Source organism: Mus musculus, chromosome 12 (genome assembly GCF_000001635.26).
Source record: "Mus musculus strain C57BL/6J chromosome 12, GRCm38.p6 C57BL/6J".
Classification (NCBI taxonomy): Eukaryota; Metazoa; Chordata; class Mammalia; order Rodentia; family Muridae; genus Mus; species Mus musculus.
Genome location: NC_000078.6, coordinates 113,676,573 through 113,702,772, shown reverse-complemented (window position 1 = coordinate 113,702,772; position 26,200 = coordinate 113,676,573). Strand labels below are relative to the sequence as shown.

General features: G+C 41.2%; 1 pseudogene, 2 gene segments (V, D, J or C) and 1 further gene; all 4 read left to right on the top strand.

The window, feature by feature from the left end:
* Igh (immunoglobulin heavy chain complex) overlaps positions 1–26,200 on the top strand; it is a 2,751,187-nt gene that overhangs the window by 2,307,182 nt on the left and 417,805 nt on the right.
* Positions 354–647, top strand: Ighv5-12 (immunoglobulin heavy variable 5-12). The segment is given in 1 exon segment: positions 354–647. A coding segment is annotated over 1 exon segment (294 nt).
* Positions 15,268–15,544, top strand: Ighv5-11 (immunoglobulin heavy variable V5-11; annotated as a pseudogene). Its single transcript is given in 1 exon segment — positions 15,268–15,544. A coding segment is annotated over 1 exon segment (277 nt).
* Positions 16,999–17,291, top strand: Ighv2-5 (immunoglobulin heavy variable 2-5). The segment is given in 1 exon segment: positions 16,999–17,291. A coding segment is annotated over 1 exon segment (293 nt).

Below are 26,200 nucleotides of genomic sequence, written 5' to 3'. Positions count from 1 at the left end.
GGTATCATCAGTGACTTCAGATTTAGTCCAACTCCAGAGCATGGTATAGCAGGAAGACATGCAAATAAGCCTTCTCTCTGCCCATGAAAAACACCTCGGCCCTGACCCTGCAGCTCTGACAGAGGAGGCCAGTCCTGGATTCGATTCCCAGTTCCTCACATTCAGTGATCAGCACTGAACACGGACCCCTCACCATGAACTTGGGGCTCAGCTTGATTTTCCTTGTCCTTGTTTTAAAAGGTAATTTATTGAGAAGAGATGACATCTGTTGTATGCTCATGAGACAGAAAAATTGTTTGTTTTGTTAGTGACAGTTTTCCAACCAGTATTCTCTGTTTGCAGGTGTCCAGTGTGAAGTGAAGCTGGTGGAGTCTGGGGGAGGCTTAGTGCAGCCTGGAGGGTCCCTGAAACTCTCCTGTGCAGCCTCTGGATTCACTTTCAGTGACTATTACATGTATTGGGTTCGCCAGACTCCAGAGAAGAGGCTGGAGTGGGTCGCATACATTAGTAATGGTGGTGGTAGCACCTATTATCCAGACACTGTAAAGGGCCGATTCACCATCTCCAGAGACAATGCCAAGAACACCCTGTACCTGCAAATGAGCCGTCTGAAGTCTGAGGACACAGCCATGTATTACTGTGCAAGACACACAATGAGGAAATGTTACTGTGAGCTCAAACTAAAACCTCCTGCAGAGCACCCAGGACCAGCAGGGGGCGCAGAGAGCACATGGAGTTCTGATTCACAGAAGAGTTACAGCCTGTACAATTAGACCCAATCTTCAACAAACCGTCAAAATATTCGATCCAAAATTGTTCCTGTCTAAAAGTAATTCAAGGACAAAATGGACCAGAGACTGAAGAAATGGCTGACCTGTGACCCTCCCAACTTTGGATCTATCTCATAGGCAGGTACCAAACCTTGACATTTGTCACTGACACTGTATTGTGCTTGCAGACAGGAGCATAGCATGGCTGACCTCTAAGAGGCTCTGCAAGCACCTGAATGAGACAGATGTAAATAGAGTGTACAACTGGATTAAGTTTGAAGACTGCAATGGAAGAGTTAGAGGAAGGAATGAAAAATCTGAAGAGGATGACAACCCCAGAAGAAGACCAACAGTGCCAATTAACCTGGATGCCTGGGAACTTCCAGAGACTAAGCCACAAACCAAGAATCATGCAGGCTGGTCTGAGAATCCTGGCACCCAAGTCTCAAGGAACTGCCTTTTCTTGCCTCAGTGGGAGAAGATGAGCCTAAAGCTTTAGACTTGACGCCCCAGGGATGGGCAATACAAAGTTGAGTTTCTTGGGAAAGTGAAGAGGATGGTGGGAGGAGGAATAAATCTGGGAAGTGGGACTGGTTGGGGACAACATATTGGTCCTAAATTTATGAAATAATTATCTAATTGATAAAAAGAGTCCTTGGGGTAATGGAGGGCTAGACTCCTCTGTGCCTAGTTTGTAACTCTACAGGGATCCTCTTTAAAAGAATAGGGTGCACATAGAGTATATGTGTGTGACACTAATACAGGGGTAAGTGTTTCTGTAAGAACTTTATGAATAAACTTTATTAAAACATCAAAAAGTATAGGTTGTAGCAACCCTTGACCTGTACGAATGTTTATAAAACTTTCTATTTTCCTTAATTATATCTGTTTTGCATTTGTTTATTTATTTATTTACTTACTTACTTATTTATGATTTCACTGTGTCTTTCTGTAGTCCTGTATGTGTTTATTTGTCTCTTTATTGCTCTGTTTCTGTTTCTTTCTCTCTGTCTAGTATTGTATCTCTCTGTGTCTCTATGTCGCCGATTGTGTCTGTGTGTATGTGTGTGTGTGTGTGTGTGTGTGTGTGTGTGTGTGTGTGTGTGCATATTGAAATGAGATCTCTTCTTCTATCAGTGTACATAATGACTTTGAAATAAAGTCCATCACTGGGCTTGGATATCACTATCTTGTTAGAATGGTTGCCCAAAGTGTCCCAACCATCACACTGCTTCTACATATAATAGGTGGGTTTATTGATTTACTACCAAAACTACCCCATCTTAAGTTATGGATATTAAACACAGATCCTCATGGTGTGTTAAGAACTTGAAGCACAGAGCTATATGTACAGCCCCACTAAAAATGACTTAAATATAAGATAAACTCTGGCTTGAACAAAACACAGAGCATCACAAGAGGCAGAAGTGAATCTCTATGAGGACCAGGATCACATCCCAAAGAACCAAAGAACACTTGAGACTGTGGAACCCTAGAGTCAGGGCTGACACTCAGTAAGATTTCCTTCATAGAGCATGATGTGGGATTCAAGAAGAAATCAGGCAGGGCCTGTGACCCATGAACCAGATGACTTCCAGTCTCTCCATCATCCTCACACAAACCATATGTAACAGCTCAGCACTGACTCACCTGTGATGCTGGTGACAAAATGTGTGTAAAGCCTCAGAACTGAGACATGAGGCCAATGTTGCTACCGACACTCAGTGAGCTTCAATTTGCTGCAAATTTCTCCAAAACCACTCAATGGGTAACATCTCCTTTTTCTATCTCTGTACTTGTTATACCTTGGTAGATATAGTTCCCCAATAATTTAATGGGACAAATCATTTTCCTTTTAACACATTCATCCCATTTCCTTCCCCCAAGCTTCTAAAATTTTCTTTAACACTGATGTCTGAGAGATACGACATAACAGATGTTTGTCTTATTCTGAGTTGTTCCTCTTCAAAAGAAATCAGCTGTGGCACTTTGAACCTAAATATAACAATATTTCACAAAGGCATTCTGGGAATATATGGATGATATTGCTACAAAAGAATAGGAGGATCTATGGCCATACCACCCTTAATGAACCAGATACTATCTAAAAGAGTAGGAAGGCTGGGCATGTTGGCACAGGCCTTTAATCCCAGCACTAAGGAGGCAGAGGCAGGCAGATTTCTGATTCGAGGCCAGACTGGACTACAAAGTGAGTTCCAAGACAGCCAGGGCTATGCAGAGAAACCCTGTCTCAAAAACAAAATAAACAAACAAAACAAAACAAGAGTAGGAGGGTATTAGATGCGAGGTGATGATGGCCATTCAATCAAACCAGAATGTGACCTGAGAAAAGGTCTAAGTTTGTCAGCTTGTCCTGGAGATTTGTTGCCTCTGATAAATGCAGAGCTGGAACTGCAATACATTGGATTCCTGTGAGTTACGGAGAAATAAAAGGAATAGCCTCTGTTTCCTTTGGTTCATCAAGTTGGCAGTGAGCTAGAAGATGATACTGGGAACCATCACATGTACTTCTACAGAGTTATTCTACATTCTACAAGTCAGTCTTGCTTGCTTTCGTTTCTGTGAGGAGCTAAATACAGAATGTTTTCAATGTCTCATAATGTTCTGTGCACACCCATGGGTGCCTAGCCAAGGATAGAAACTTGTATCTGATAAGGAAAGAGGATGCTGCAGTGGCCACACTCTGAGATCACCTCCTGCCAAATTATACTAGAGTGTTTTACATAGTCTTGAAAACACTAGGTCAAATATGTTGTCATCCAGATATGAAAACTCTGTGCAACAATTCAGAAATACAGTGGTCAGGACAACTGGTATGTAACACTTTAGTTCCAGCCCACATTAATCTCACATCTTTTCTGTGGTTTCAATAAAGAGCACACATGTTTGGAACACCATCTCCACTTTGTATGCTTATCCTTATGCATCAAACTTTTCCTGTAATTTCCTACCCCGCACAGGTTCCTGTCTTGATCTCTTTTTCTAATGAACAGCAATACAGAAGTGTTGGCCAAATGAACACTTTCACCCCAAGTTGCTTGCCATTGTGTTTCATCACAGCATTAGTAACTCCCAGTAAGGCTACTGGTTACCCTGCATCTTCTATGTAGATCTTTTGATGAAGTTCCAGGCTTGGGGTCTTTATCTGACTGTTATCCTGGTTAATTCATGTCCACCAATAGAATATTGTTCTCATTTTCAATATCATATGAAGTTACCTGTTTATAGGATCTTCCTAAAGCAGAAAACTATATAAAATGTCTGCTTACTTTAAGAAAAGTATGTGTCCTTGGAGGTAAATGGAGGAAAGGGTGGAGGATGTTGAGTAATGGAAGACTGGCTAATACAGGAAGGTCACAGAATTGAATGATTTTAAAAATTTTAACTCCTCATCAATGAGGTACTTCAAGTTGAGGCAGGAGTCCTTGATGCACAGGTGACCCAAAGGCCCCAGCCTCTGTTTCTTGGTCTGCTCCAGTCTCCCGGCTCAGCACAGTTCACTGAGTGACAATCTTTAAGATAGTCTTTCAGGATACAGTTATCACAGTTTTCAAACTCTCTTCATTGAAACAATATAATGAGTCAGAGTCCAGTGTGCCATTAATAGGCCCTATGCAATAGGATTTTACTTCATCTGTGGAAAGAAACCACCATGGCCTCATCAAGGCCTCATTTGATGATTAGTGTAGAAAGCGTCCCCAGAGCTTTGCTGCGATGAAAACCCTGGCAAGATGTTTAGGGCACTCTCCATCTGACAGGACAATTCTATCAAGGGTTGCTTCCATATAGAGAGAAATCTCCACATCTGCAGTATTTCCCGATTTATCAACAGTTCTTTACCCCGTGTCATATGCATAAAATCTTTTCTCTGTAGAATTTTCAGTACTAAAAACTAACAAGGATGTTGGTCCTGATATCAGACATAATAAATAAATAAACATCAAATTATACCCTAAACATGTGGAGATGGTTTTCTGTTATGAATTTATTGGCTCTCTAAAAAGTGTTAATTAAGCCAGGCGTGATGGCACATGCCTTTAATCCCAGCACTTGGGAGGCAGAGGCAGGCGAATTTCTGAGTTTGAGGCCAAACTGATCTACAGAGTGATTTCCAGGACAGCCAGGGTTACACAAAAAAACCCTGTCTCCAAAAAGTAACAAAAAGAAAGTGTTAATTAACATCTACACTTTAAGATAATTTGGTGGCAAAGGTTAATAGTCTGAAATACTAGATATGAAAGTATGACACCTAAATTGCATGCAGAGAATAAAGCTGAATTCCAATGAGATTCATGCCTTGTGAATCCATTCCAATCTGATCTCAATCTTCAAACATGTTTGTGCATAATTTACATCTTAATCAGTTGCTGGAAATTAAAAGGACATAAGCTAAACTTAAAACTCTTTCTATTTAATGTGTCAGAATAGAATATGTGCACTGAAGTTTTCATGTGCATAGGATATCATTGTTACAATGATGGTTCAAATACGCACCAGTAGCACAGGTGATGCTTGACATGAAAAAAACTGTGACCAGAGCCCAGACGTTGATGTTGGCTGAAAGAGCCTAGTGTCTCACATTTGATCAAGCAAAGTGTTATTCAGAGAAGCAGTGCCAGATTTGGGATCCTTCTTAATGGATCAAGAACATGAGGAAGATTTGGAAGCCAGATTGATGAGATTACTAGAATCCTGGATCTGAACACACAACACACAATAGTAAGTTGAACTTTTCCACGCAATGCTAAAGATAAAGCATCCAGTATCATGTTATACAGGACCAAGGTGAGGATCAGTCTGTGGGTGAAGTACAATGAACTGGAAATTGTTTGGATTTTAAATGTTGGTTTTTAAATTATATATAAAATATATATATATATATATATATATATATATATATATATATATATCGGAACCAACATTTAAATTCCTAATTCTTAAGGACTTCACTTTTGACCAAAAATATTTGAAATGGGTTATTTAGGTCTGTGGTGGTTTGAATATGCATAGCCTATAGGAAGTGGAAGTATGGCCATTTTGTAGTATGTGTAGCCTTGATGGAGGAAGTACATCACTATATGGTGTTGTGAGAGTTGAGATCCTATGTTCAAGTTCTGCCAAAAACAGAAGAGAGTCCCCTCCTGGATATTTGAAACAGATGCAGAGGCCCAAAGCCAAACATTGGGTATATCTCAGGGTTTCTTATGGAAAAGTTGGCTGAAGGATTGAAGGCCTTAAAGGGGATAGGAACTTCACAGGAAAACCAACAGATTCATCTAACCTAGACTCTAGGGGTCTTTCAAAGGTTGAGTCACCATACAAAAAGGACACAATGGCTAGACCTAGGTCCCTGATACATATGTAGCAAATGTGCAGCTTAGACTCCATGTGGATTCCCCAACGACTAGAGCAGGTATTGTCCCTGAAGTTATTGCTTGTCTGTAGAATACATTTCCCAACATAATTGTCTTGTCTGGCCTCAGTAGGAGAGTATGTTCCAATCCTGGAGAGACTTGATATGCCAGGATTGAGAGATTAAGGGTCTCCCACCATCTCAAAGTTCATGGGTATGACAGGGGAGGGGCAGTGCAGGTTTTCCCCATCTCTGATTTCCAGCATTTGCACCCCCAATATTGAGGGGGAGGTCTAGCAATTGGAGGGGGGACAAACAGTATGAGAAAGCTAACTTTAGTGGTGTTGTCACAGTGTGGGGTATTGTGGGTGGGAGTGGAGATGAATCCTCCTCCTCCTCAGGAGGCTGTAGCAGGTGCTTGCCCTCTTTTGGGACAGTAGAGCTGTGGTCAGTACTGGCCTGTTCCTGACAAATTTATTCTGTGCTGTGACCATTTATTCAAGGGAGGAAGATTTAAGACTTGCTATGATAACCTGACGAATCTGGACAAACAAGAGACAGGAGGTAACACCTGAGTTACTCTTTTGCTTGCTAGTACAGAAGAGCACTATAATCCACAAATTGGGGTCCCACATATTCTTGAGTGGGATCCAAGGTGCCATAATTTCAGCCACATTCCAAAGTCCCTCAAGGTCTGACAGTTTAGTCTTTAGGCTTCTCCTAACCAAATCATATTTGGAGTTCTTTAACATAAAAGGGTAGTTTCCCCATATCACTGCCAGCAAAACAGGTTGAATTTGGACAGACAAGCAAAACTATCACAAACAAGACAGACTATGTGTGCGATCCAAATGTCTTGTGATTAGAGGGGAAGTTCTGCAGCTTATTAGGCTGTGTCCTTATGCCCACAAATGTCTTCAGATAGGAAAGGGCCATTGGGTGCCAATCCTTAGTTCTTCTGTTTCCTGGGCTGTCAGTTTTTATGTGGAGAAGACATGAACCAAATGCAAAGTCATGTATCCTACAAGAACTGACATACACAGACAAACAAGGAATAACAATGAGCTCTCTCATTCACCTAAGGGGGTCTTATAACATAGAACAGAAAGGGGCCAACTTAGCAAGAATTGACCAAAAGGTGGTCACCTAGACCACACCACAATGCAGGAAGGATATCAATGAAGGAAGAACAAAGGAAAGGCCAAATCAAGTTTGTTGGCACATGACATAAAACAGTGCTCAAAAAACAATAGATGCGAGCAAAATGAAGCATTGGAATCATATCGGGGTACATAGGGGTCACTCTTACCCCTGTTCAAGTGCCAGATGTTGTTTTAGCCTTAGGCTCCCTGAGTTTGTCTTTAGGGGAAATGGGTAAGAATACACAAAAATAATGTCACAGAATCTTAGAGGCAGATGAGAAGTCAAAGCAGACTCATTTATTGCTATAGAAAAGAATGCCTTTATACCTTCTGTCCATAACACCTCTGCCCATATATGCTCATCTCTGTGAGGCAATGGACTACCTGCAGACAGGCTGGTATCCAGTCAAGCTGAGGTCTGAACCACAATGGTCGTAACTCACCTAAAGGACGTGGTAGGCATGACGCGATAGGCGTTCCCTCATGCTCCTGGAACTCCGGCCCCTGCCTAAGGTACCACCTCCCACAGCCCCCACAAGAGAAGCATGGTCAGTAGTCATGTAAGCAATGGCCCAAGCTTCTGACCTTCAGCCTAAACTCCTCCCCAGTTACCTAGCAACAGTGAAGACCATAAAATGGGATGTTAGGCCCCCACCTCACTCTCTTACTCCTTTGTTCCTTTACCTCTCACTTCTCTCAATTCTCTCTCCTCTTCCCTTTCTTTGTCTTCTTCTTTCCTTGTCTCTCTGTCTTTCTCTTTCTCTCTAGCCTTCTCTGCCTCTCTCTCTCTCTCTGTCTCTCTGTCTCTCTCTTCTCTCTTTCCCTTGAATTTCTTTTTTTCTTTTTTCTTTTTTTGATGAGCACAGTATAAATAGTTTATTGCATTGTTTCTGAATGTGGCTGTATTCTCTATTGTTCTCTTTCTTATTTTTTTTCTTTTTTTGGTTGTTTTTGTTTTTATAGTCTCGCACAGAATTCTACATCTACCAAATCCCCATTGTGTACTTTAGTTTTGTCTTGTATTCAAAGGTTCTTTCAGAAAGAATCTTAAAGATGAAATTTGCCTTCCAACTTTTCAAAAATACATATAAAGATAGATGTTACATAGTTCACGGAATAGACACATATACGGAGATGCAGCAATATCTCCTTTGTGCCTCTTGTATATTCATGTTATTTCCTCAACTAAAAATACATAGCCACAAAGACATACAATGAGCACTCCACTTAGGAAAATATGGCCATATTTTTTTACATTTTTATGATTTTATGATTAGGTATATTCTTCATTTACATTTCCAATGCTACCCCAAATGTCCCCCAACCCTTCCCTCACTCCCCTTCCCCACTCCCACTTGTTGGCCCTGGAGTTCCCCTGTACTGAGGCATATAAAGTTTGCAAGACCAATGGGCCTCTCTTTCCACTGATGGCCCACAAGGTCATCTTCTGATACATATGCAGCTAGATACATATACATACACGAGCTCCAGGGGGTACTGGTTAGTTCATATTGTTGTTCCACCTATAGGGTTGCAGATCCCTTCAGCTCCTTGGGTACTTTCTCTAGCTCCTCCATTGAGGGCCCTGTGATCCATCCAATAGCTGACTGTGAGCATCCACTTCTGTGTTTGCTAGGCCCCATTATAGCCTTGCAAGACAGCTATATCAGGGTCCTTTCAGCAAAATCTTGCTAGTGTGTGCAATGGTGTCAGCATTTGGGGGCTGATTATGGCATGGATCCCCGGATATGGCAGTCTCTAGATGGTCCATCCTTTCATCTCAGCTCCAATCTTTGTCTCTGTAACTCTTTCCATGGGTGTTTTGTTCCCAATTCTAAGAAGGAGCAAAGTGTCCACACATTTGTATTCATTACTCTTGAGTTTCATGTGTTTCCCTTGCATTTCTATAATAAACCATAAGGAGTCTCTGCTCTACCAAGACCCGCTGCACACTCTGGTCAGTGTTGGGAACTTTTCCCCTATTCCCTCTCTCCTATAACTCCGGGGCTACAGGGTGTCTCCTTTGGGTCCCGGTTGGGAGCTGTCTCTTCTCAACCCCCTGACTCATGGGTCAGAGGCCTAAATCTCCACCCAAGGCTGTGTGAAAAGCACCGGGTGGTCTCCCCATATCTCCCTGTCCAGAGCACAGGAACTCTGGCCGGACATGGCATATTTTTCCTCCCCAACTTCTTCCCCGGCCTCCTCAGGGCTGTCCCTTCATTTTGTTCCCCACACATCTCCACATGGCTGCCACCATCCAATTGGCTGCTGAGGTCACACACTCTGTCTTTGTTCTTCTCTGAGTCTCATGCAGGTTTTGTGTTAGTAAATGCAAAAGTGCCTGCTGTGCATGCATGAACCATTACAGGCTGCTAGGCAGAACATGCTGACTTGCTCCTGGATTATAAATCCATCACTGTGATAGCAGGACATATCCAGAAGACATTATTTAACAACACTCCTCTTCGTGCTCAACCTCTCATGGTCTTTCTACCTCCTCTTTCTTAGTGTTCTCTGAGCCTACATGAAATGTGAACAAACCTGAAAAAAATCTCTGTGTCAAATACATAGTGTGGATTGGGAAGGAAAAACCCTGCACTTGTGTGTGGGCAGGGAAATGCTGGTGCTTTAACAGGACAAGTGCGGTGTGGCTAGAGAAAGTGATGAGAAGAAGGGAAGCATGAGAACTGGGTGGGTGGATCCCATGTCTACTGAAAATGCTATGTTGATGTCAAGATATTGTGTCTTGTTACAAAAATTCATTGAGTACCTAGGTTATTCTCAGTATATAAAAGGGGAGGAATGAAACTAGAATTAAACACACACACACACACACACACACACACACACACAAACACACACACACGAGTAGAGAAAAGAAATAGTCATGAGTTGCCTAGTGAATGAAGAGCGGAAAATGGTGCAGTTAATAGGGATCATAGAAAGAACTGGGGGATGCACACGAATGGGTTTCCTGTAATTATGTCTTCATAGTAATCTCTGCTCAATAATCAGACAGTGACAATGTATGCCTCATTTACAAGCCCTGATGGCCTCTCAGAGGAAAGCATCTCTCTGAAATGAATAAAGTTCAGAAATGTCCTAAGTGTCCCTGTCACAGGAAAGCAGTGTTGGTAACGTTTCCAGGAAGCTCAGTCTTTGTCAAATATCCACAACAAGAAGAAGCCATGTCTAGACAGACAACAGACTGGGAAAGACTGAGCTCATGTATGGAAACACAACTATGTGTCATGCTTTTATTTTCACATTATACTGAGGGGATATGACATTATAGAAACACAGTTTGTTCTTTGCATATGCTGAGAGAGGAACTAGATGAAGTGTGCTAATTCTTAGCAATAAAAAGATATACAAAGTGGTACTTTACTGTTTCAATTTTTGTAACTGGCATCATTGTCTTTGATATTTTATATCTTCCTTGAGCACTGCCTTCTCTCAAGTGTCCAACTTCAGAGTATGCTATAGCAGGAAGACTACCAAATAAGATTAATTTTTTTGTACCCATGAAAAAATTATGTGCCCTGACCCCTGTTCTCTGAAAGAGGAGCCAAGTTCTGGATTCCCAGATCCTCATATTCATTGATCAGCAGTGAACACAGATCATTCACCATGGACATGGGGCTCATCTGGATTCTCCTTATTGTTTTTAAAAAAGGATTTCATTGGGAAAAGCTGCCTCATATTTCTATGACCAGGAGAGGAAGATACAGCTAGAGACACAAGCCCCACCATGTAAAATCTGTATGGTACTCTCGTTTTCATTTTACAACATTTTGCTTTTGCATTGCAAAGGAGCAATAAGGGTTCAGCAATCAGCACTGTAACTGTACTTTTAAAATTTCCACCTCTACCCTCTGTGTCCTCTATCTAGTGATAGAAAGTGAAATAAGCACATAAAGCATGGGACAAGAAGAACACACAGAGGAGCAGAGACTGGCTACAAGTGGCAGCCAGCATGGAGCTGGACAGAATTTAAAAAGATAAAGAGAAATGTCATGGCATGAAGCAGTGACTTTTTCTGTTCACAATGCCTGCAAAAACTTTATGGAGCCTACTACTGCTGAGATATGCAGGTTTGGTTCCAGAGAGGATTTTCTGTTTTATTTAATTTGCTTTTAAATTTTTCTTCTTTGTATAGTCTGTATTTTTAAAAAGGGGTTGAATGAATACCTAAGCAGTTGGAAAATTTGTGAGTAGAAACCGAGGGCCTGAGAAACAAATAAATCAAAATTTTGAAATGGCAAAAGAAAGGGTTCATTCTATTTTCTCTTTTCAGAAAAGGTTGCAAAGTTGGATGTGCAAATGGAGATGTTATGGGTGGACTTGGAACATCTTGGGAAGGAAGGAACCCAGGAAAAGAAAGAATGAAATGGCTCAGCCTCAATGACTGAGCAAGAGAGTTAGAGTCACCCACAGGAGAAAAGAAGAAAATAAACAGCACTGGGGTGAATTTGGGTCAGAGAAAACCTTAAAATGCCAGAGGACAATGTGATGAAAGAGACCATTTGAAAGAAAGGGTTAACCTCATTCCATCAGTCATGCCAGAGTTAGAGAATGGGCAGTCTGGAGTTACAAGATCACGATTAGCCTTCCCAGTATGTATACAGCATATTCCTGATAATGAGATGAAGCAAAGTTTGACAAGGTAAGATTGTACCCTATAGTAATATATAGATCAAAGGCATGTTGCAGTAAATCTCCAACAGAAATAAGCCCGGGCAATGAAAACACAACTCAATTAATATGAATACGTGCTGTGCACCTAGACTGGGCAGATCTACCACTCCACTACCATATGAGAGATCCCTTATAACTTGTGGTTTCTCCAGGCCAGCTGCTTCTGCTCTACTTTCCTTCCTCCTCCTCCTATGTCATCCTCTCCCTCACTCTTTCTCTCCCAAAACTTTCAGCTGCACCTTCCCCTCTTCATCCCCCAATCAGTGGCTCTAGCCTTTATTTATAAATTAAGGTAGGAAGAAGGTTTATAGGAAATTACCTGAGTGTTGACGTGTTGATAACCCCACACAAGAGAACAAAATTAATATCAAATATGATTAGCTCCAGGGTTATATGCAACAAAGGCATGATAAAGTGGTCATGATTTCATATGAGATGTACTGGACTCATGTGAAAAAACGTTTAAATACATGGGCTTACTCAAAATATAGACTCATACCCCCAAGATGGGAAGAGACTGGTAACATTTGTACTGGAGGCTGGTCTGTTGTGGCAGCCATTAACACAGTGGAGGGAAGAGCCTCAAAGAGTGAAATAGAGGAAGGGGAACAAATACAGTAAACCACCAGTTACTACTTAAAGGGCAGTGTTCTGATGTCCTAGGGAGGGCACTCCAAAATACCAATGGCCTTATCCTTAAATTTATTGTTTAATGAGCCTACACTGATCTCAGTGGCCCACTACTAAGGAGAAATGACAGGCACTTGAACAGCTGATATGAGAACAGCTGGAGGCACAGTATACAGAAGAGTTTACAAGCCTATGGAACTCCCCTGTATTTTTTTATGATGAGGAAATCTGAAAAATGTAAAATGTTGAAAGATTTAAGAGCAGTTATTAGAGTAGATCAACCAATGAGTCTCTTGCAGCCTGGAATTCTTTTATCTTGTTTGTAACAACAATCAGGCTCCATAAATTATAAATTATAAAAATTTACTTTATAAATTATAAATATATATATATGTGTGTCTGTAGATAGATAGATAGATAAATAGATAGATAGATAGATAGATAGATAGATAGATAGATAGATATATGGATTTGATGGTTGCAGCAAATTCTAATTGGTTCCAACAACCCTACTCACATAATACATTCATACAGGTTTGATAGATGGAGCTAAGTTTTAAATAAATTATTTTTCTCCCATGGCTTATATATACACCACCAAAATTCTCAAAAATTAAAATGTGATTGTGTTGTATTTTTCTTTTACTGAATGACTATAAAAAGTTACAACATTCTCCATAAATTTACATGAAAAAATATTATGTAGTGCAGGTAAAGAAAACAAATTGACCCAAGAATGGTGTATATTCATTACTAAGCAACTTTTTAGATTCACAAAGTGTGGGTAAACAAGGTAATTTTTTCAATCAGTTTTTTTTAACTGGCAGGCAGCAATTCAGAGTTACAATGAGAAGATTAATAATTTTATTGTGTATTTTAAAATAAATCTTACAAAAATATTAATAGAATCACAAATTTATACCTTTGTATAAAAACAATCAGTCATTTCTACTTTAAGAAACAGAACTCACATCTACTCATCAATCATTTTATTAAGTCATATTACAAAGCTGAGTGCTAACATGGGTATAAGAAAACCATAACCTTATTCATCAGCCCAGCGTCAAAAAGAAAAAAACCAGTCATATCAGCTGCTGCTTCAAGAGTTCTTGTTCCTTGACATTAACAAAATCCCTAGCTTAACTATTAAATTTTTTTTCAAAACTTCTAATTGATCCCTTAGATAAATGTTTGTGCTAACCATCGGGACACATCCCATGAGTTCTGAAGCAGTGTGTTGTTCTTCATGCATGGCCCTTTTGTAGAGCTGTGAGTGTAGGGGAAGAGGGGGGAGAGAGAGCCCGTGTCCAGCCAGAGATCCTGTGCTCTGGGCAGGCAGACACGGGAGGACAACCGAACACTTTTCACTCGGCCTTTGGTGGGCATCTGGCTGTGTGAAGTTACTGACCCCACATGGTGGGGGATGGACAAGGGGCAGCCCCTGGTACCAGGAGCCCCAGGGCTACACTCTCGGCCCCAGATATACAAGAAGAGGGCAGAGGGAGAGAGGCTCCCACACAGGCGAGAGTCCTTAGTCTGGTCTGTGGCTGGAGCAGGGGAATTCCTTCTGATTGGAGATTAGGCACAGCTGATTAGGGGAAAGCCTACCCCATCATCCAAGCACAATGGACTTTGAGGAACAGAGCCAGTCTAAGCTTTTATAGCTTTATGGTAGAAAGGCAGGGAGAAAGGAGAGAATGTGGAGAGAGACAGAGAGAGACTGGCCATGGCCAAGAGGAGGGAAGGGGGAAGAGAGAGAAACAGGAAAAGCTAGAAAGTAAGATAAGAGAAAGAGAGAGAGAGAGAGAGAGAGAGAGAGAGAGAGAGAGAGAGCAAAGTGGGGCCAAGCAGCCCCTTTTCTAGTGAGCTTGTCATCTCACAGTTGCTAGGTAACTGGGGAGGAGTTTAGTCTGAAGGTCAGAAGCTTGGGACCTTGTGTATGTGACTACTAACCACAGCTTCTCCTGTCGGGACTGTGGGAGCAGTAACTTTGACAGGAGACAGGGATCCAGGAGACATGAGGGAACACCTTCTGTCCCACATAGGTGGAATCGGTTGTACCAGGGTTCAGAACTCAACTCCACTGGAGACCAGCCTATGTGTGCATAGCCCATTGCCCTACAGCCTTTGACATTCTACAGAGTTCCGAGACTGGTAGAGATACAAAATAGCTAGGATTACACAGAGAAACACTGGCTTGACAATAAAACTTCCAAAACAAATATAAATGAATAAATACACAAATTGGAGCAAGTGAACTTGCACTAAATCCATCAAAACTTGCACAGGATGGCTGTCTCCATAATGTTCAGATCTACTTCTATTAATGTCATTAAGAAGACAAAGATTATGCACAAAAAGAAACAAAACAAGAAACCCAAAAGGTAAAGGCTCCAATTGTAAGTAATAGACCCACAGTCTCTGAGGCCTGACTGTGCAGGTCCTCACCTTTGGTAATCAGCACTGAATGCAGACCACTCCTCATGGACTTTGGGCTCAGGTTTGTTTTCCTTGTCCTTATTTTAAAAGGTAATTCATAGAAATGAGATCCTGCCAGTATTGTGTACATGAGAAATAGAAAAATTGGTTTTCTTTGCTCTATTTTGTTTTGTTTGGTTAATGACAGTTTCCAAATCAGCATTCTTTGCTTTGAGGTGCCCAGTGTGAGGTGAAGCTGGTAGGGTCAGGGCAGCCTGGAGGGTCCCTGAAACACTCCTGTGCAGCCTCTGTAGTCACTGTGAGTGACTACTGAATGACCTGGGTCCTTCAGGCTCTAAAGAAGGGGCTGGAGAGGGTGGAAATAATTTTTAATGGTGGAGGTAGCACCTATTATCCAGACACCATGAAGGGCTGATTCACCATCTACAGAGATGATGCCAGAAACACACTTTACCTGAAAATAAACAGTCTGAGGTCTGAGTACACAGCCATGTGTGTGTGTGTGTGTGTGTGTGTGTGTGTGTGTGTGTGTGTGAGTGTGTATTCATATATATATATATAGTGTGTATGTATATTCATATATATATGTATATTCATAAGGTTGAGTAAATGGACTTAAACTGATTCCATCACAACTTCCATGGGATGGATATTTCCCAGTGTTAAGACCTGTCAACATCACTGTCATTCAGGAGACAATGATTATGCACAACAAAACAAGAAACCCAAAAGCAGAGGACTCCAATTACAATAGACCCAGACCCACAGTCTCTGAAGATTGACTGTACAGTTCGACCCAGCCCTGTACTTCTCTTCCCTAGAATTTACATTACTGAGTAACTGAGGAAAGCTCTACAATATCTGTTCTCTATAGTGGTCAACACCTCCAAACACAGGTTACCCATATTCATGCCTGCCTTCTGCTACACTTCTTGCCATAATGTAGACTACTTCAGCCTATTTTGTACTCCAGTTAACGAAACTCAAGACTAGCTGCATGTTAGTCCTTATTCTGAAATATTATGAACAGGTGACCTCCCATCATTCACCAATGCAATAATCATATTTAGGAATATGAGGTTTTATGAGATATAAGCACAAGGGAGAGAAAGTAAGAAAACTACATAGATATATAGACTGACATAAATCAAGACTTGCATGAGCTAGTGCCCAAGTACCATGTCCGTAAGTGGCAAGGAGTATCTTTTGAGCCTAGTGAGATGAGGTACAAATCGGACTCTTACATCTTTTTAGATAAACATGTGAGATCAATGGACTAAAGGCGTGAGCTGGGCTTCCTTGCAATCCATTTTCCATACAAGATAACAATAGATCTGGCTCCACAGACACGATGAGAATAGTCTTAATTAGTTCTTTAAGTAGAATGACTGATCACTAAGAGCCCAATTCCATACTAAATACTCTTCTGGATTATGCACAGATAAAAATTGCACATAGGGCATGGGGCACTGATCTCCCTGCACTACATGAATGGGGGCTCATTTACTAAATGTTCCCATGTTTCTTCCTAGTGCTGCACAGAGCAAATCCTACAACTTCCTGCTTGTCTACAATGTAAACTCCAGACAGTACCAGAAAATCATTCCTTATGTTCCTCTCCAGGTGCTTCAACAAGCACAGTGCAAATTTCTGTCACCCTGAGAGAAAACTGGTATCCTTGCTCATTGTTTCCTTTTATCCTTTCAGAAACCTCCCCCAATGCAAAGCAGCCCTCAGGCAGAGGATAAAAGCCCACACAAAGCTGAGAAGCCCCATCCTCTTCTCATAGAGCCTCCATCAGAGCATGGCTGTCCTGGTGCTGCTCCTCTGCCTGGTGACATTCCCAAGCTGTAAGTTTTTCAGGGTTTCAGAAGAGGGACTAAGACTTGTCAGCCAGGAGATGTGTTACTAATGGTGATGTTGCTTGTCCCCAGGTGTCCTATCCCAGGTGCAGCTGAAGCAGTCAGGACCTGGCCTAGTGCAGCCCTCACAGAGCCTGTCCATAACCTGCACAGTCTCTGGTTTCTCATTAACTAGCTATGGTGTACACTGGGTTCGCCAGTCTCCAGGAAAGGGTCTGGAGTGGCTGGGAGTGATATGGAGAGGTGGAAGCACAGACTACAATGCAGCTTTCATGTCCAGACTGAGCATCACCAAGGACAACTCCAAGAGCCAAGTTTTCTTTAAAATGAACAGTCTGCAAGCTGATGACACTGCCATATACTACTGTGCCAAAAACACAGTGAGGGAAGTCCATTATGAACCTGAACAAAAATTTCACTAGAAGGATGATCAGGACCAGCAGGGGGCAGTGAAGGCCAACCATGACATCCCAGGTTCACTTCAGAATCTAGGTCAGCTGGCTCCATTTTTTGTTTATTTTTTATTAGATATTTTCTTAATTTACATTTTAAATGTTATCCCCTTTCCTGGTTTCCATTCCAAAAACCCCCTATCCCCTCCCACTCCCCCTACTCACCAACCCACTTTTTCATGCTTCCTGGTCCTAACATTCCCTTCAACTGGGGCATTGGACCTTCACGGGACCAAGGTCCTGTCCTTCAACTGATGAATGACAAGGCCATCCTCTGTTACATGTGCAGCTGGAGCCGTAGGGCTCTTGGTGTGTAGTCTTTGGTTGGTGGTTTAGTCCCTGGGTGTTCTAGGAGTACTGCTTGGTTCATAGTGTTGTTCCTCCTATGGGGATGCAAACCCCTTTAGCCCCTTGGATCCTTTCTCTAGCTCCTCCATTGTGGACCATGTGTTCATGTTTTTCTTTTGTTTGTTTGTGGAGTCCCTATTCTCTCCAGTTCTCTCAATCTTTCTTCCAACTTTCCCCAAGACTCAGTGAGCTCAGTCTAATGCTTGGCTTTGAGTCTCTGAATCTGTTTTGGTCAGCTGAGGTGAGGAGCCTCTCAGAGGATATTATGCTTGTCCTCTGTCCATAAGCATAATGAATTATCACTATTATTGCTAGGAGTTAGTTCTTGGCGATGGAATGGGCACTTAGGAAGAGCAACACTATCAACCTACCTAGACCCCTGGGATTCCCAGAAGCTGAGCCACTAAACAAAGAACATACACTGCCTGGTCTGAGACCACAGAAACGTATGTAGGTGTGGGGTGCCTTGAGTAGCTTCATTGGGAGAGGATGTGCCTAATCCTGAACAGATCTCATGCCCCAGGTCCAGGTATACAAAAAAAATCCTCTTAGAGGATAATTTTTTTGAAAAAAAATTAATAAATACAAAGAAATAAATCTTTTTCTTTAATGAATCTCTTTATCCACTTTACATCCCAATTGCGGTTATGCCATTTCCCCACATTCCCCACTCACAAACCCTCTCCCAACATTCCCCCTTTCCTCTGAGAAGCAGGAGCCTGCTCTCTGGGAAGAATCCCACCAAGGTGTATCCTGTCACTTCAAGACTAGACTCACCATCACCCACAGACGTCAGACAAGGCAGCTCAGAATGGGGAACAGGATCCACAGGCAGAAAATAGAGTTGTGGACAGCCCCCACTTCAGTTGATGAGGTACTTGCATGAGCAGCTACACATCTACCACTTTTGTGCAGGGAGTTAGGTCCTACTTATGTGTGCTCTGGAATTTTCAGTTTAGTCTCTGGAACCAGAATCATCTAGGTGAGTAGATACCATGGGTGTGTATGTGTCTCTGTGTGTGTGTGTGTGTCTGTGTGTGTGTCTGTGTGTGTGTGTGGTTTGTTTGTTTGTTTGTTTGTTTGTTTGTGGAGTCAGTGTTCACTCTGGGTCTCTCATTCCCTCCCTCAAATCTTCCCCAACACTCACTGACTCAGTTCATGACTTGGCCTTGAGTCTCTGCACCTGCTTTGGTCAGCTGCTGTGTGGAGCCTCTCAGAGGACGTTTTTGCTAGGACCCTGTCTGCAAGCATAAGCGAATATCATGATTAGTGTCATGGATTGGTTACTGCCCATAGAACGTGTTATCAGTTGAGGACAAACATAGGTTGACTCTTCACTCAATCTCTGCCCCATCTTTGCCATTTGAGTCTGGGGTGCCTCTAAATATTACACTTAAGGATTACATATATACATATAGTGCACAGGAATCTTTGAAATGTCAAAACATTTATTCAGATTTCTACTTTCCATATGAGATTCATTTTTGTGTTTGTTTATTAATATCTCTCTATTCACAAATGTGGACATTGTGTGTGTGTGTGTGTGTGTGTGTGTGTGTGTGTGTGTTTATGTACGTGTTTCGACATGTGTTTGTGTGGGGGGGTACATGTTGAAAAAAGATACATTCATCTTTCAATCAGCATGATATTTATATATATATGTATGTATATATACACCTCTCAAATAGAAGATAACTAAAAATAATATGTGCCTTCAACATAAATTTCTTCCCTTTGTAAAATAAGTCTCTTGGTATCTTCATTCTACAGTTTCATGAGAAAGGAAAAATCTAAGTAGCATAAGATTACAATATACTACACAATCTTAAATTAACCAGATACAAAATTACATGAGTAAGGCATCTCATATCAAGTTCTCCAACACTGAGAACTCAATTCCTGTAATCATTCCAATTTATTCCAAAACCCACACAATGTGACATATATAACCTATTCTTTATCTGAAATTGTAATTCAAACTGCACCAGGAAAATGTTCCTGAATACACATGGCTTTTCTCTAAGAAGCACAAAGCACATTTCAGTCACTTGAAAATAAATTATCCTTCAGGAACCTCCACAAATGCAAAGCAAACCTCAGGCTCAGACTGAAAGCCCAGGCCTAGTGGAGAAGCTCTGTCTTCTCACTGAGCCTCCATTGGAGCATGCTGTCCTGGTGCTGAACCTCTGCCTGGTGACATTTCAAAGCTGTGGGTGTGTCAGGCTTCCAGGATAAGGACTCAAGCTTGTAATCTACAATATATGTGATTCATGGTGATGATGTTTGTCTCAAGAATCGTCTCCTACTTGCATCTGAAAGAGCGAGGACTTGAACTGGTGTAGCCTTCACAGACCCTGCCCCATACCTGCACTGTCTCTGGCTTCTCATTATTCAAGCTACCATGTGCACTGAGTGTGTCAGTCTACAGCAAAGGGTCCACAGTGGATGGGAGCAATGTGTAGTGGGGAAACACAGCATACGGTTCAGCTCTCAACTCCCAACTCGTCATCAATAGGGACACATCTATGGGCAAGTGTTCTTAAAACTGAACAATCTTCAAAAAGGAAAACAGTGATGTACTACTGTGCCAGAGACACACTAAGGGAACTCCCATTTGAGCATAAAAAAAAAAAACTTTCTCTCTGGAGATGCTCAAGAAAACTGGGAGGTGATAGCAACCGACTCCCCGTCCACAGTAAAGTATGTTCAGAAGCTAGGTAACTCTGGAGTATGCTGCATGAGCGTGTATTTAAGGGTTAAAACCAACTGTCTTCTTTATACCCAGGGAATTACTCCAGAGGCCCCTCTCCAGTGCCATATTGTATTAAGTTTCTATTTGTCAGCAAACTACAACAAATGATTTTGTTGTTATTATTGTTGGAATTTTTATTTACACGTTACTTATTCACCTTACATCCCGCACATTGTCACACTCCCTGTCACTCTTCTCACAAATTTTCCCCCGTCCAGCTTCCGTTCTCCTCTCCCACTGCTCTGCCTCCTATATTTATTTTGTTCTCCCTTTTAAGTGGGTTTGCAGTATCAACAGTTGGGCCTTCCTTCTTGTTAAGATTGCTGGCCTGGTTGTCTTCTGAAAGGGTCTGCCAGCACATGACTAAGACAGATGTAGATACTTACAACCATTAGACTGAGCCAAGGGATCAAAACTGAAGAGTTGGGGGAGGACTGAAGGACTTAAAGAGATTGCAATCCCATAGAGAGAACAACAGTATCAACTAACAAAATCCCTCAGAGCTCCCTGGGACTAAGCCACCAATCAAAGATTGTACATGGCCTGGTCTGGACTCAGTGAGAGGTGATGGGTTTGGTCCTGTGGAGGTTTGATGGCCCAGAACACAGGGGTGGAAGAGGGGTAATGTGGGAGTAGGTGTGTTGATAAGGAAGTCATATAAAGGAGGGTGGGATGGGGGTGTTGTGGAGGGGGAACCAGGAAGGAGGACTAAATTTTAAATGAAAAGAAATACTGTAATTTATAAAAATAAGAATAAGAAAGAACTTCTGTATTTGCAAGGCACTGGCATATACTCACAAGAGATAGCTATATCAGGGTCCTGTCAGCAAAATCTTGCTGGCATATGGAATAGTGTCTGAGTTTGGTGAGGCACTCTCTGGATGGTGGTTCCTTCCAACTCAGTGCCAAACTTTGTCTCTGTAACTCCTTCCATGGGTATTTTATTTCCCATTCTAAGAAGGAACGAAGTATCCACACTTTGGTCTTCATTCTTCTTGAGTTTCATGTGTGTTGGAAATTGTATATTGGTTAGTCTAAGTCTCTGGGCTAATATCCACTTATCAGTAAGTGCATATCATGTGAGTTCTTTTGTGATTGGGTTACCTCACTAAGGATGATATCTTCCAGATACATCCATTTGCCTAAGAATTTATAAATTCATTGTTTTTAATAGCTAAGTAGTACTCCATTGTGTAAATGTACCACATTTTCTGTATCCATTCCTATGTTCAGGGTCATCTGGGTTCTTTCCACTTTATGGCTATAATCTATTGGATGGAACACAGGGCCCGCAGTAGAGGAGCCAGAGAAAGTACCCAAGGAGCTAAAGAGGTCTGCAACCCTATAGGAGTGTTGTGTCCGGCCAGCAGATCACAGCCTGGGTTCTAGCCTGGAAAGGCATTTTGGAAACCTGGAAGAGAAGAAGGGCTGGGCTGCTCGAGATAAGGAAGGAACCAAGACAAGCTTTCTGTTCAAGGTTCAATTTTAATGTCAGCAAACAAGCTTTATAAAGAAAAGGGGAGACCCGTCCCTGGCCTTACTTTGAAGTAGATAGGTCAGCCTTTTAGTGGGAACTCGCAAAGATTGCAGTTTGGTGTTAACTCCAGAAGATTCTTGGAAGAGAACAGGTTCAGCCTCCTTGGGCCTCAGGCAGGTAGTGGCACATCAAAAGAGCAGCACAGCAGGTGGCTCAGCTCAAGTGGTGCACCAGCCTTAGGAGGAACAACAAAATGAACTAACCAGTACCCCCCAGAGTTCATGTCTCTAGCTGCATATGTAGCAGAAGATGGTCTAGTAGGCATCATTGGGAGGAGAGGCTCTTGGTCTTGTGAAGATAATGCACCCCAGTACAGGGGACTTCCAGGACCAGGAAGCAGGAGTGGGTGGTGGGGAGCAGGGCAGGGGGAGGGTATAGGGGACTTTCAGGATAGCATTTGAAATGTAAATGAAGGAAATATCTAGTAAAAGTGGTTTTTGAAAAAAAAAAGGATAAGAAAGAAAAATACTAAATTCTTTTAGCAATACTAAGAAAAAAATTTAACTAGGTATTTACTCTCGTAAGTTGGACCTAAGCTGTAAATTATGTAACAGAAGTTTTGTCCATAAACTAGAATATTAGTAATTTCAATAGTGTATGGTTTCCTCCATTTCTTTTCAACAAAATTGAGACCGTCACAAAATCAAATGTCTTGGCTATGGCAGAAATTACCTGCAGTATGTAAATTTAAAATATTAACTGCAAAAACAGTCAGTAATGGCATTTCTGTGTGTTCTTAATGAAATCTCACATGAAGAAAATTTATATGCAAAAGAGAACATGGTCAACAAAAGCCAGGATACCATAGCACCACTAGAGCACAGATATGCTCCTACTGTAAAGTCATGGGTATCCTAAGGATACCAAAGCAAATGAAGATGATCTTCAATCCAATCTTATAAAGCAGATAGTGGCAATTAAAGATGACCTGAATAAATCCCTTAAAGAAGTACAGGAAAACACAATCAAGCAGCTTTCAAAGAAGAACCAAATAAATAGAAATAAATTCAGGAAAATGAAATCATATTGGTTAAGACTCTGAGTAAAACAGTTCAAGACCTGCAAAGTAGAAATAGAAGAAATGAAGAAAACACAAACTGAGTCAATCCTGGAAAGAAAACTTGCGAAAAACAACAGGGACTACAGACACAAACATCACCAACAGAATAAAAGTGTAAGAAGAGAGAATCTCAGCTATAAAAGACACTCTAGAACAAATTAATACATCAGTAAAAAAAAAAAATAAGTAAAACTCTAAAATGTTCATAACACAAAACATCCAGAAAATTTGGACACAATAAAAGAACAAAACTAAGAATAATAAGAATAGAGGAAAATCTTGCTAGTGTATGCAATGGTGTCTGTGATTGGCAGCTGATTATGGGATGGATGCCCGGATATGGTAGTCTCTAGATGGTCCATCCTTTTGTCTCAGCTCCAAACTTTGTCCCTGTAACTCCTTCCATGGGTGTTTTGTTCCCAATTCAAAGAAGGGTCAAAGTGTCCACACTTTGGTCTTCGTTCTTCTTCAGTTTCATGTGCTTTGCATCTTGTATCTTGGGTATTCTAAGTTTCTGGTCTAATATCCACTTATCAGTGAGTACATATCATGTGAGTTCTTTTGTGATTGGGTTACCTCACTCAGGATGATGCCCTCCAGGTACTTCCATTTGCCTAGGAATTTCATAAGTTCATTGTTTTTAATAGCTGAGTAGTAATCCATTGTGTAAATGTACCACATTTTCTGTATCCTTTCATCAGTTGAGGGGCATCTGGGTTCTTTCCAGGTTCTGGCTATTATAAATAAGCCTGCTATGAATATAGTAGAGCATGTGTCTTTCTTACCAGTTGGAACATCTTCTGGATATATTCCCAGGAGAGGTATTGCAGGATCCTCCGGTAGTACTATGTTCAATTTTCTGAGGAACCGCCAGACTGATTTCCAGAGTGGTTGTACAAGTTTGCAATCCCACCAACAATGGAGAAGTGTTCCTCTTTCTCCACATCCTTGCCAGCATGTACTGTCACCTGAATTTTAGATCTTAGCCATTATGACTGGAATCTCAGGGTTGTTTTGATTTGCATTTCCCTGATGATTAAGGATGCTAAACATTTTTTCAGGTGCTTCTCAGCCATTTGCTGTTCCTCAGGTGAGAATTCTTTGTTTAGCTCTGAACCGCATTTTTACTGGGGTTATCTGATTTTCTGGAGTCCACCTTCTTCAGTTCTTTATATATATATAGATATTAGTCCCCTATCTGAATTAGGATAGGTAAAGATATTTTCCCAGTCTGTTGGTGGCCTTTTTGTCTTATTGATGGTGTCCTTTGCCTTACAGAAGCTTTGCAATTTTATGAGGTCCCATTTGTCAATTCTCAACCTTACAGCACAAGCCATTGCTGTTCTATTCAGGAATTTTTCCCCTGTGCCCATATCTTCAAGGCTTTTCCCCACTTTCTCCTCTATAAGTTTCACTGTCTCTGATTTTATATACAGTTCCTTGATCCACTTAGATTTGACCTTAGTACAAGGAGATAGCAATGGATCAATTCGCATTCTTCTACATGTTAACCAACAGTTGTGCCAGCACCATTTGTTGAAAATGCTGTCTTTTTTCCACTGCATGGTTTTAGCTCCCTTGTCATGCAAACTTTATATGCCTCAGTACAGGAGAACTCCAGGGCCAAGAAGTGGGAGTGGGTGGGTAGGGGAGTGGGGGGGAGAGTATGGGGGACTTTTGGGATAGCATTGGAAATGTAAATGAGGAAAATACCCAATAAAATTTTTTTAAAAAAAGAATTTCACTCAAAAAAAAAAAAGAATAGAGGAAGAACATGCTTCAAAGGCCACCAAAACATCATATCAAAGAAGAAAAATGTCTGAACCTAAAGAAAGAAGTGCCAATAAATGTACAATTTAATGTATATTTACCCTGAACACCAATATTGGACCACAAAAGAAAATCTTCCAACCACATAATATTCAAACTAATAAATGTACCTGACAGATATCTACAGAACATTTTATCCTAAAACAAAAGGATATACCTTCTTCTTAGCACCTCACGGGACCTTCTCCAAAATTGACCATATAATTGATCACAAAACAGGCCTCAACAGATACAAAAATATTGAAATTGTCCCATGTATCCTATCAGACCACCATGGCCTAAGGCTGACCTTCAATAACAACATAAATAATAATAATGGAAAGCCAACATTCACGTGGAAACTGAACAACACTCTTCTCAATGATACCTTGGTCAAGGAAGGAATAAAGAAAGAAATTAAAGACTTTTTAGAGTTTAATGAAAATGAAGCCACAACATACCCAAACCTATGGGACACAATGAAAGCATTTCTAAGAGGGAAACTCATAGCTCTGAGGGCCTCCAAGAAGAAACTGGAGAGAGCACACACTAGCAGCTTGACAACACATCTAAAAGCTCTAGAAAAAAAGGAAGAAAATTCACCCAAGAGGAGTAGACAGCAGGAAATAATCAAACTCAGGGGTGAAATCAACCAAGTGGAAACAAGAACTATTCAAAGAATTAACCAAACGAGGAGTTGGTTCTTTGAGAAAATCAACAAAATAGATAAACCCTTAGCTAGACTCACTAGAGGGCACTGGGACAACATCCTAATTAACAAAATCAGAATTGAAAAGGGAGACATAACAACAGATCCTGAAGAAATCCAAAACACCATCAGATTCTTCTACAAAAGGCTATACTCAACAAAACTGGAAAACCTGGACGAAATGGACAAATTTCTAGACAGATACCAGGTACCAAAGTTAAATCAGGATCAAGTTAACGATCTAAACAGTCCCATATCCCCTAAAGAAAAAGAAGCATTCATTAATAGTCTCCCAGCCAAAAAAAGCCCAGGACCAGATGGGTTTAGTGCAGAGTTCTACCAGACCTTCAAAGAAGATCTAATTTCAGGTCTGCACAAACTATTCCACAAAATAGAAACAGAAGCTACTCTACCCAACTCATTCTATGCAGCCACAATTACTCTGATACCTAAACCACAGAAAGATCCAACAAAGATAGAGAACATCAGACCAATTTCCCTTATGAATATTGATGCAAAAATACTCAATAAAATTCTCACTAATGGACTCCAAGAACACATTTAAGCAATCATCCATCCTGACCAAGTAGGTTTTATTCCAGGGATGCAGGGATAGTT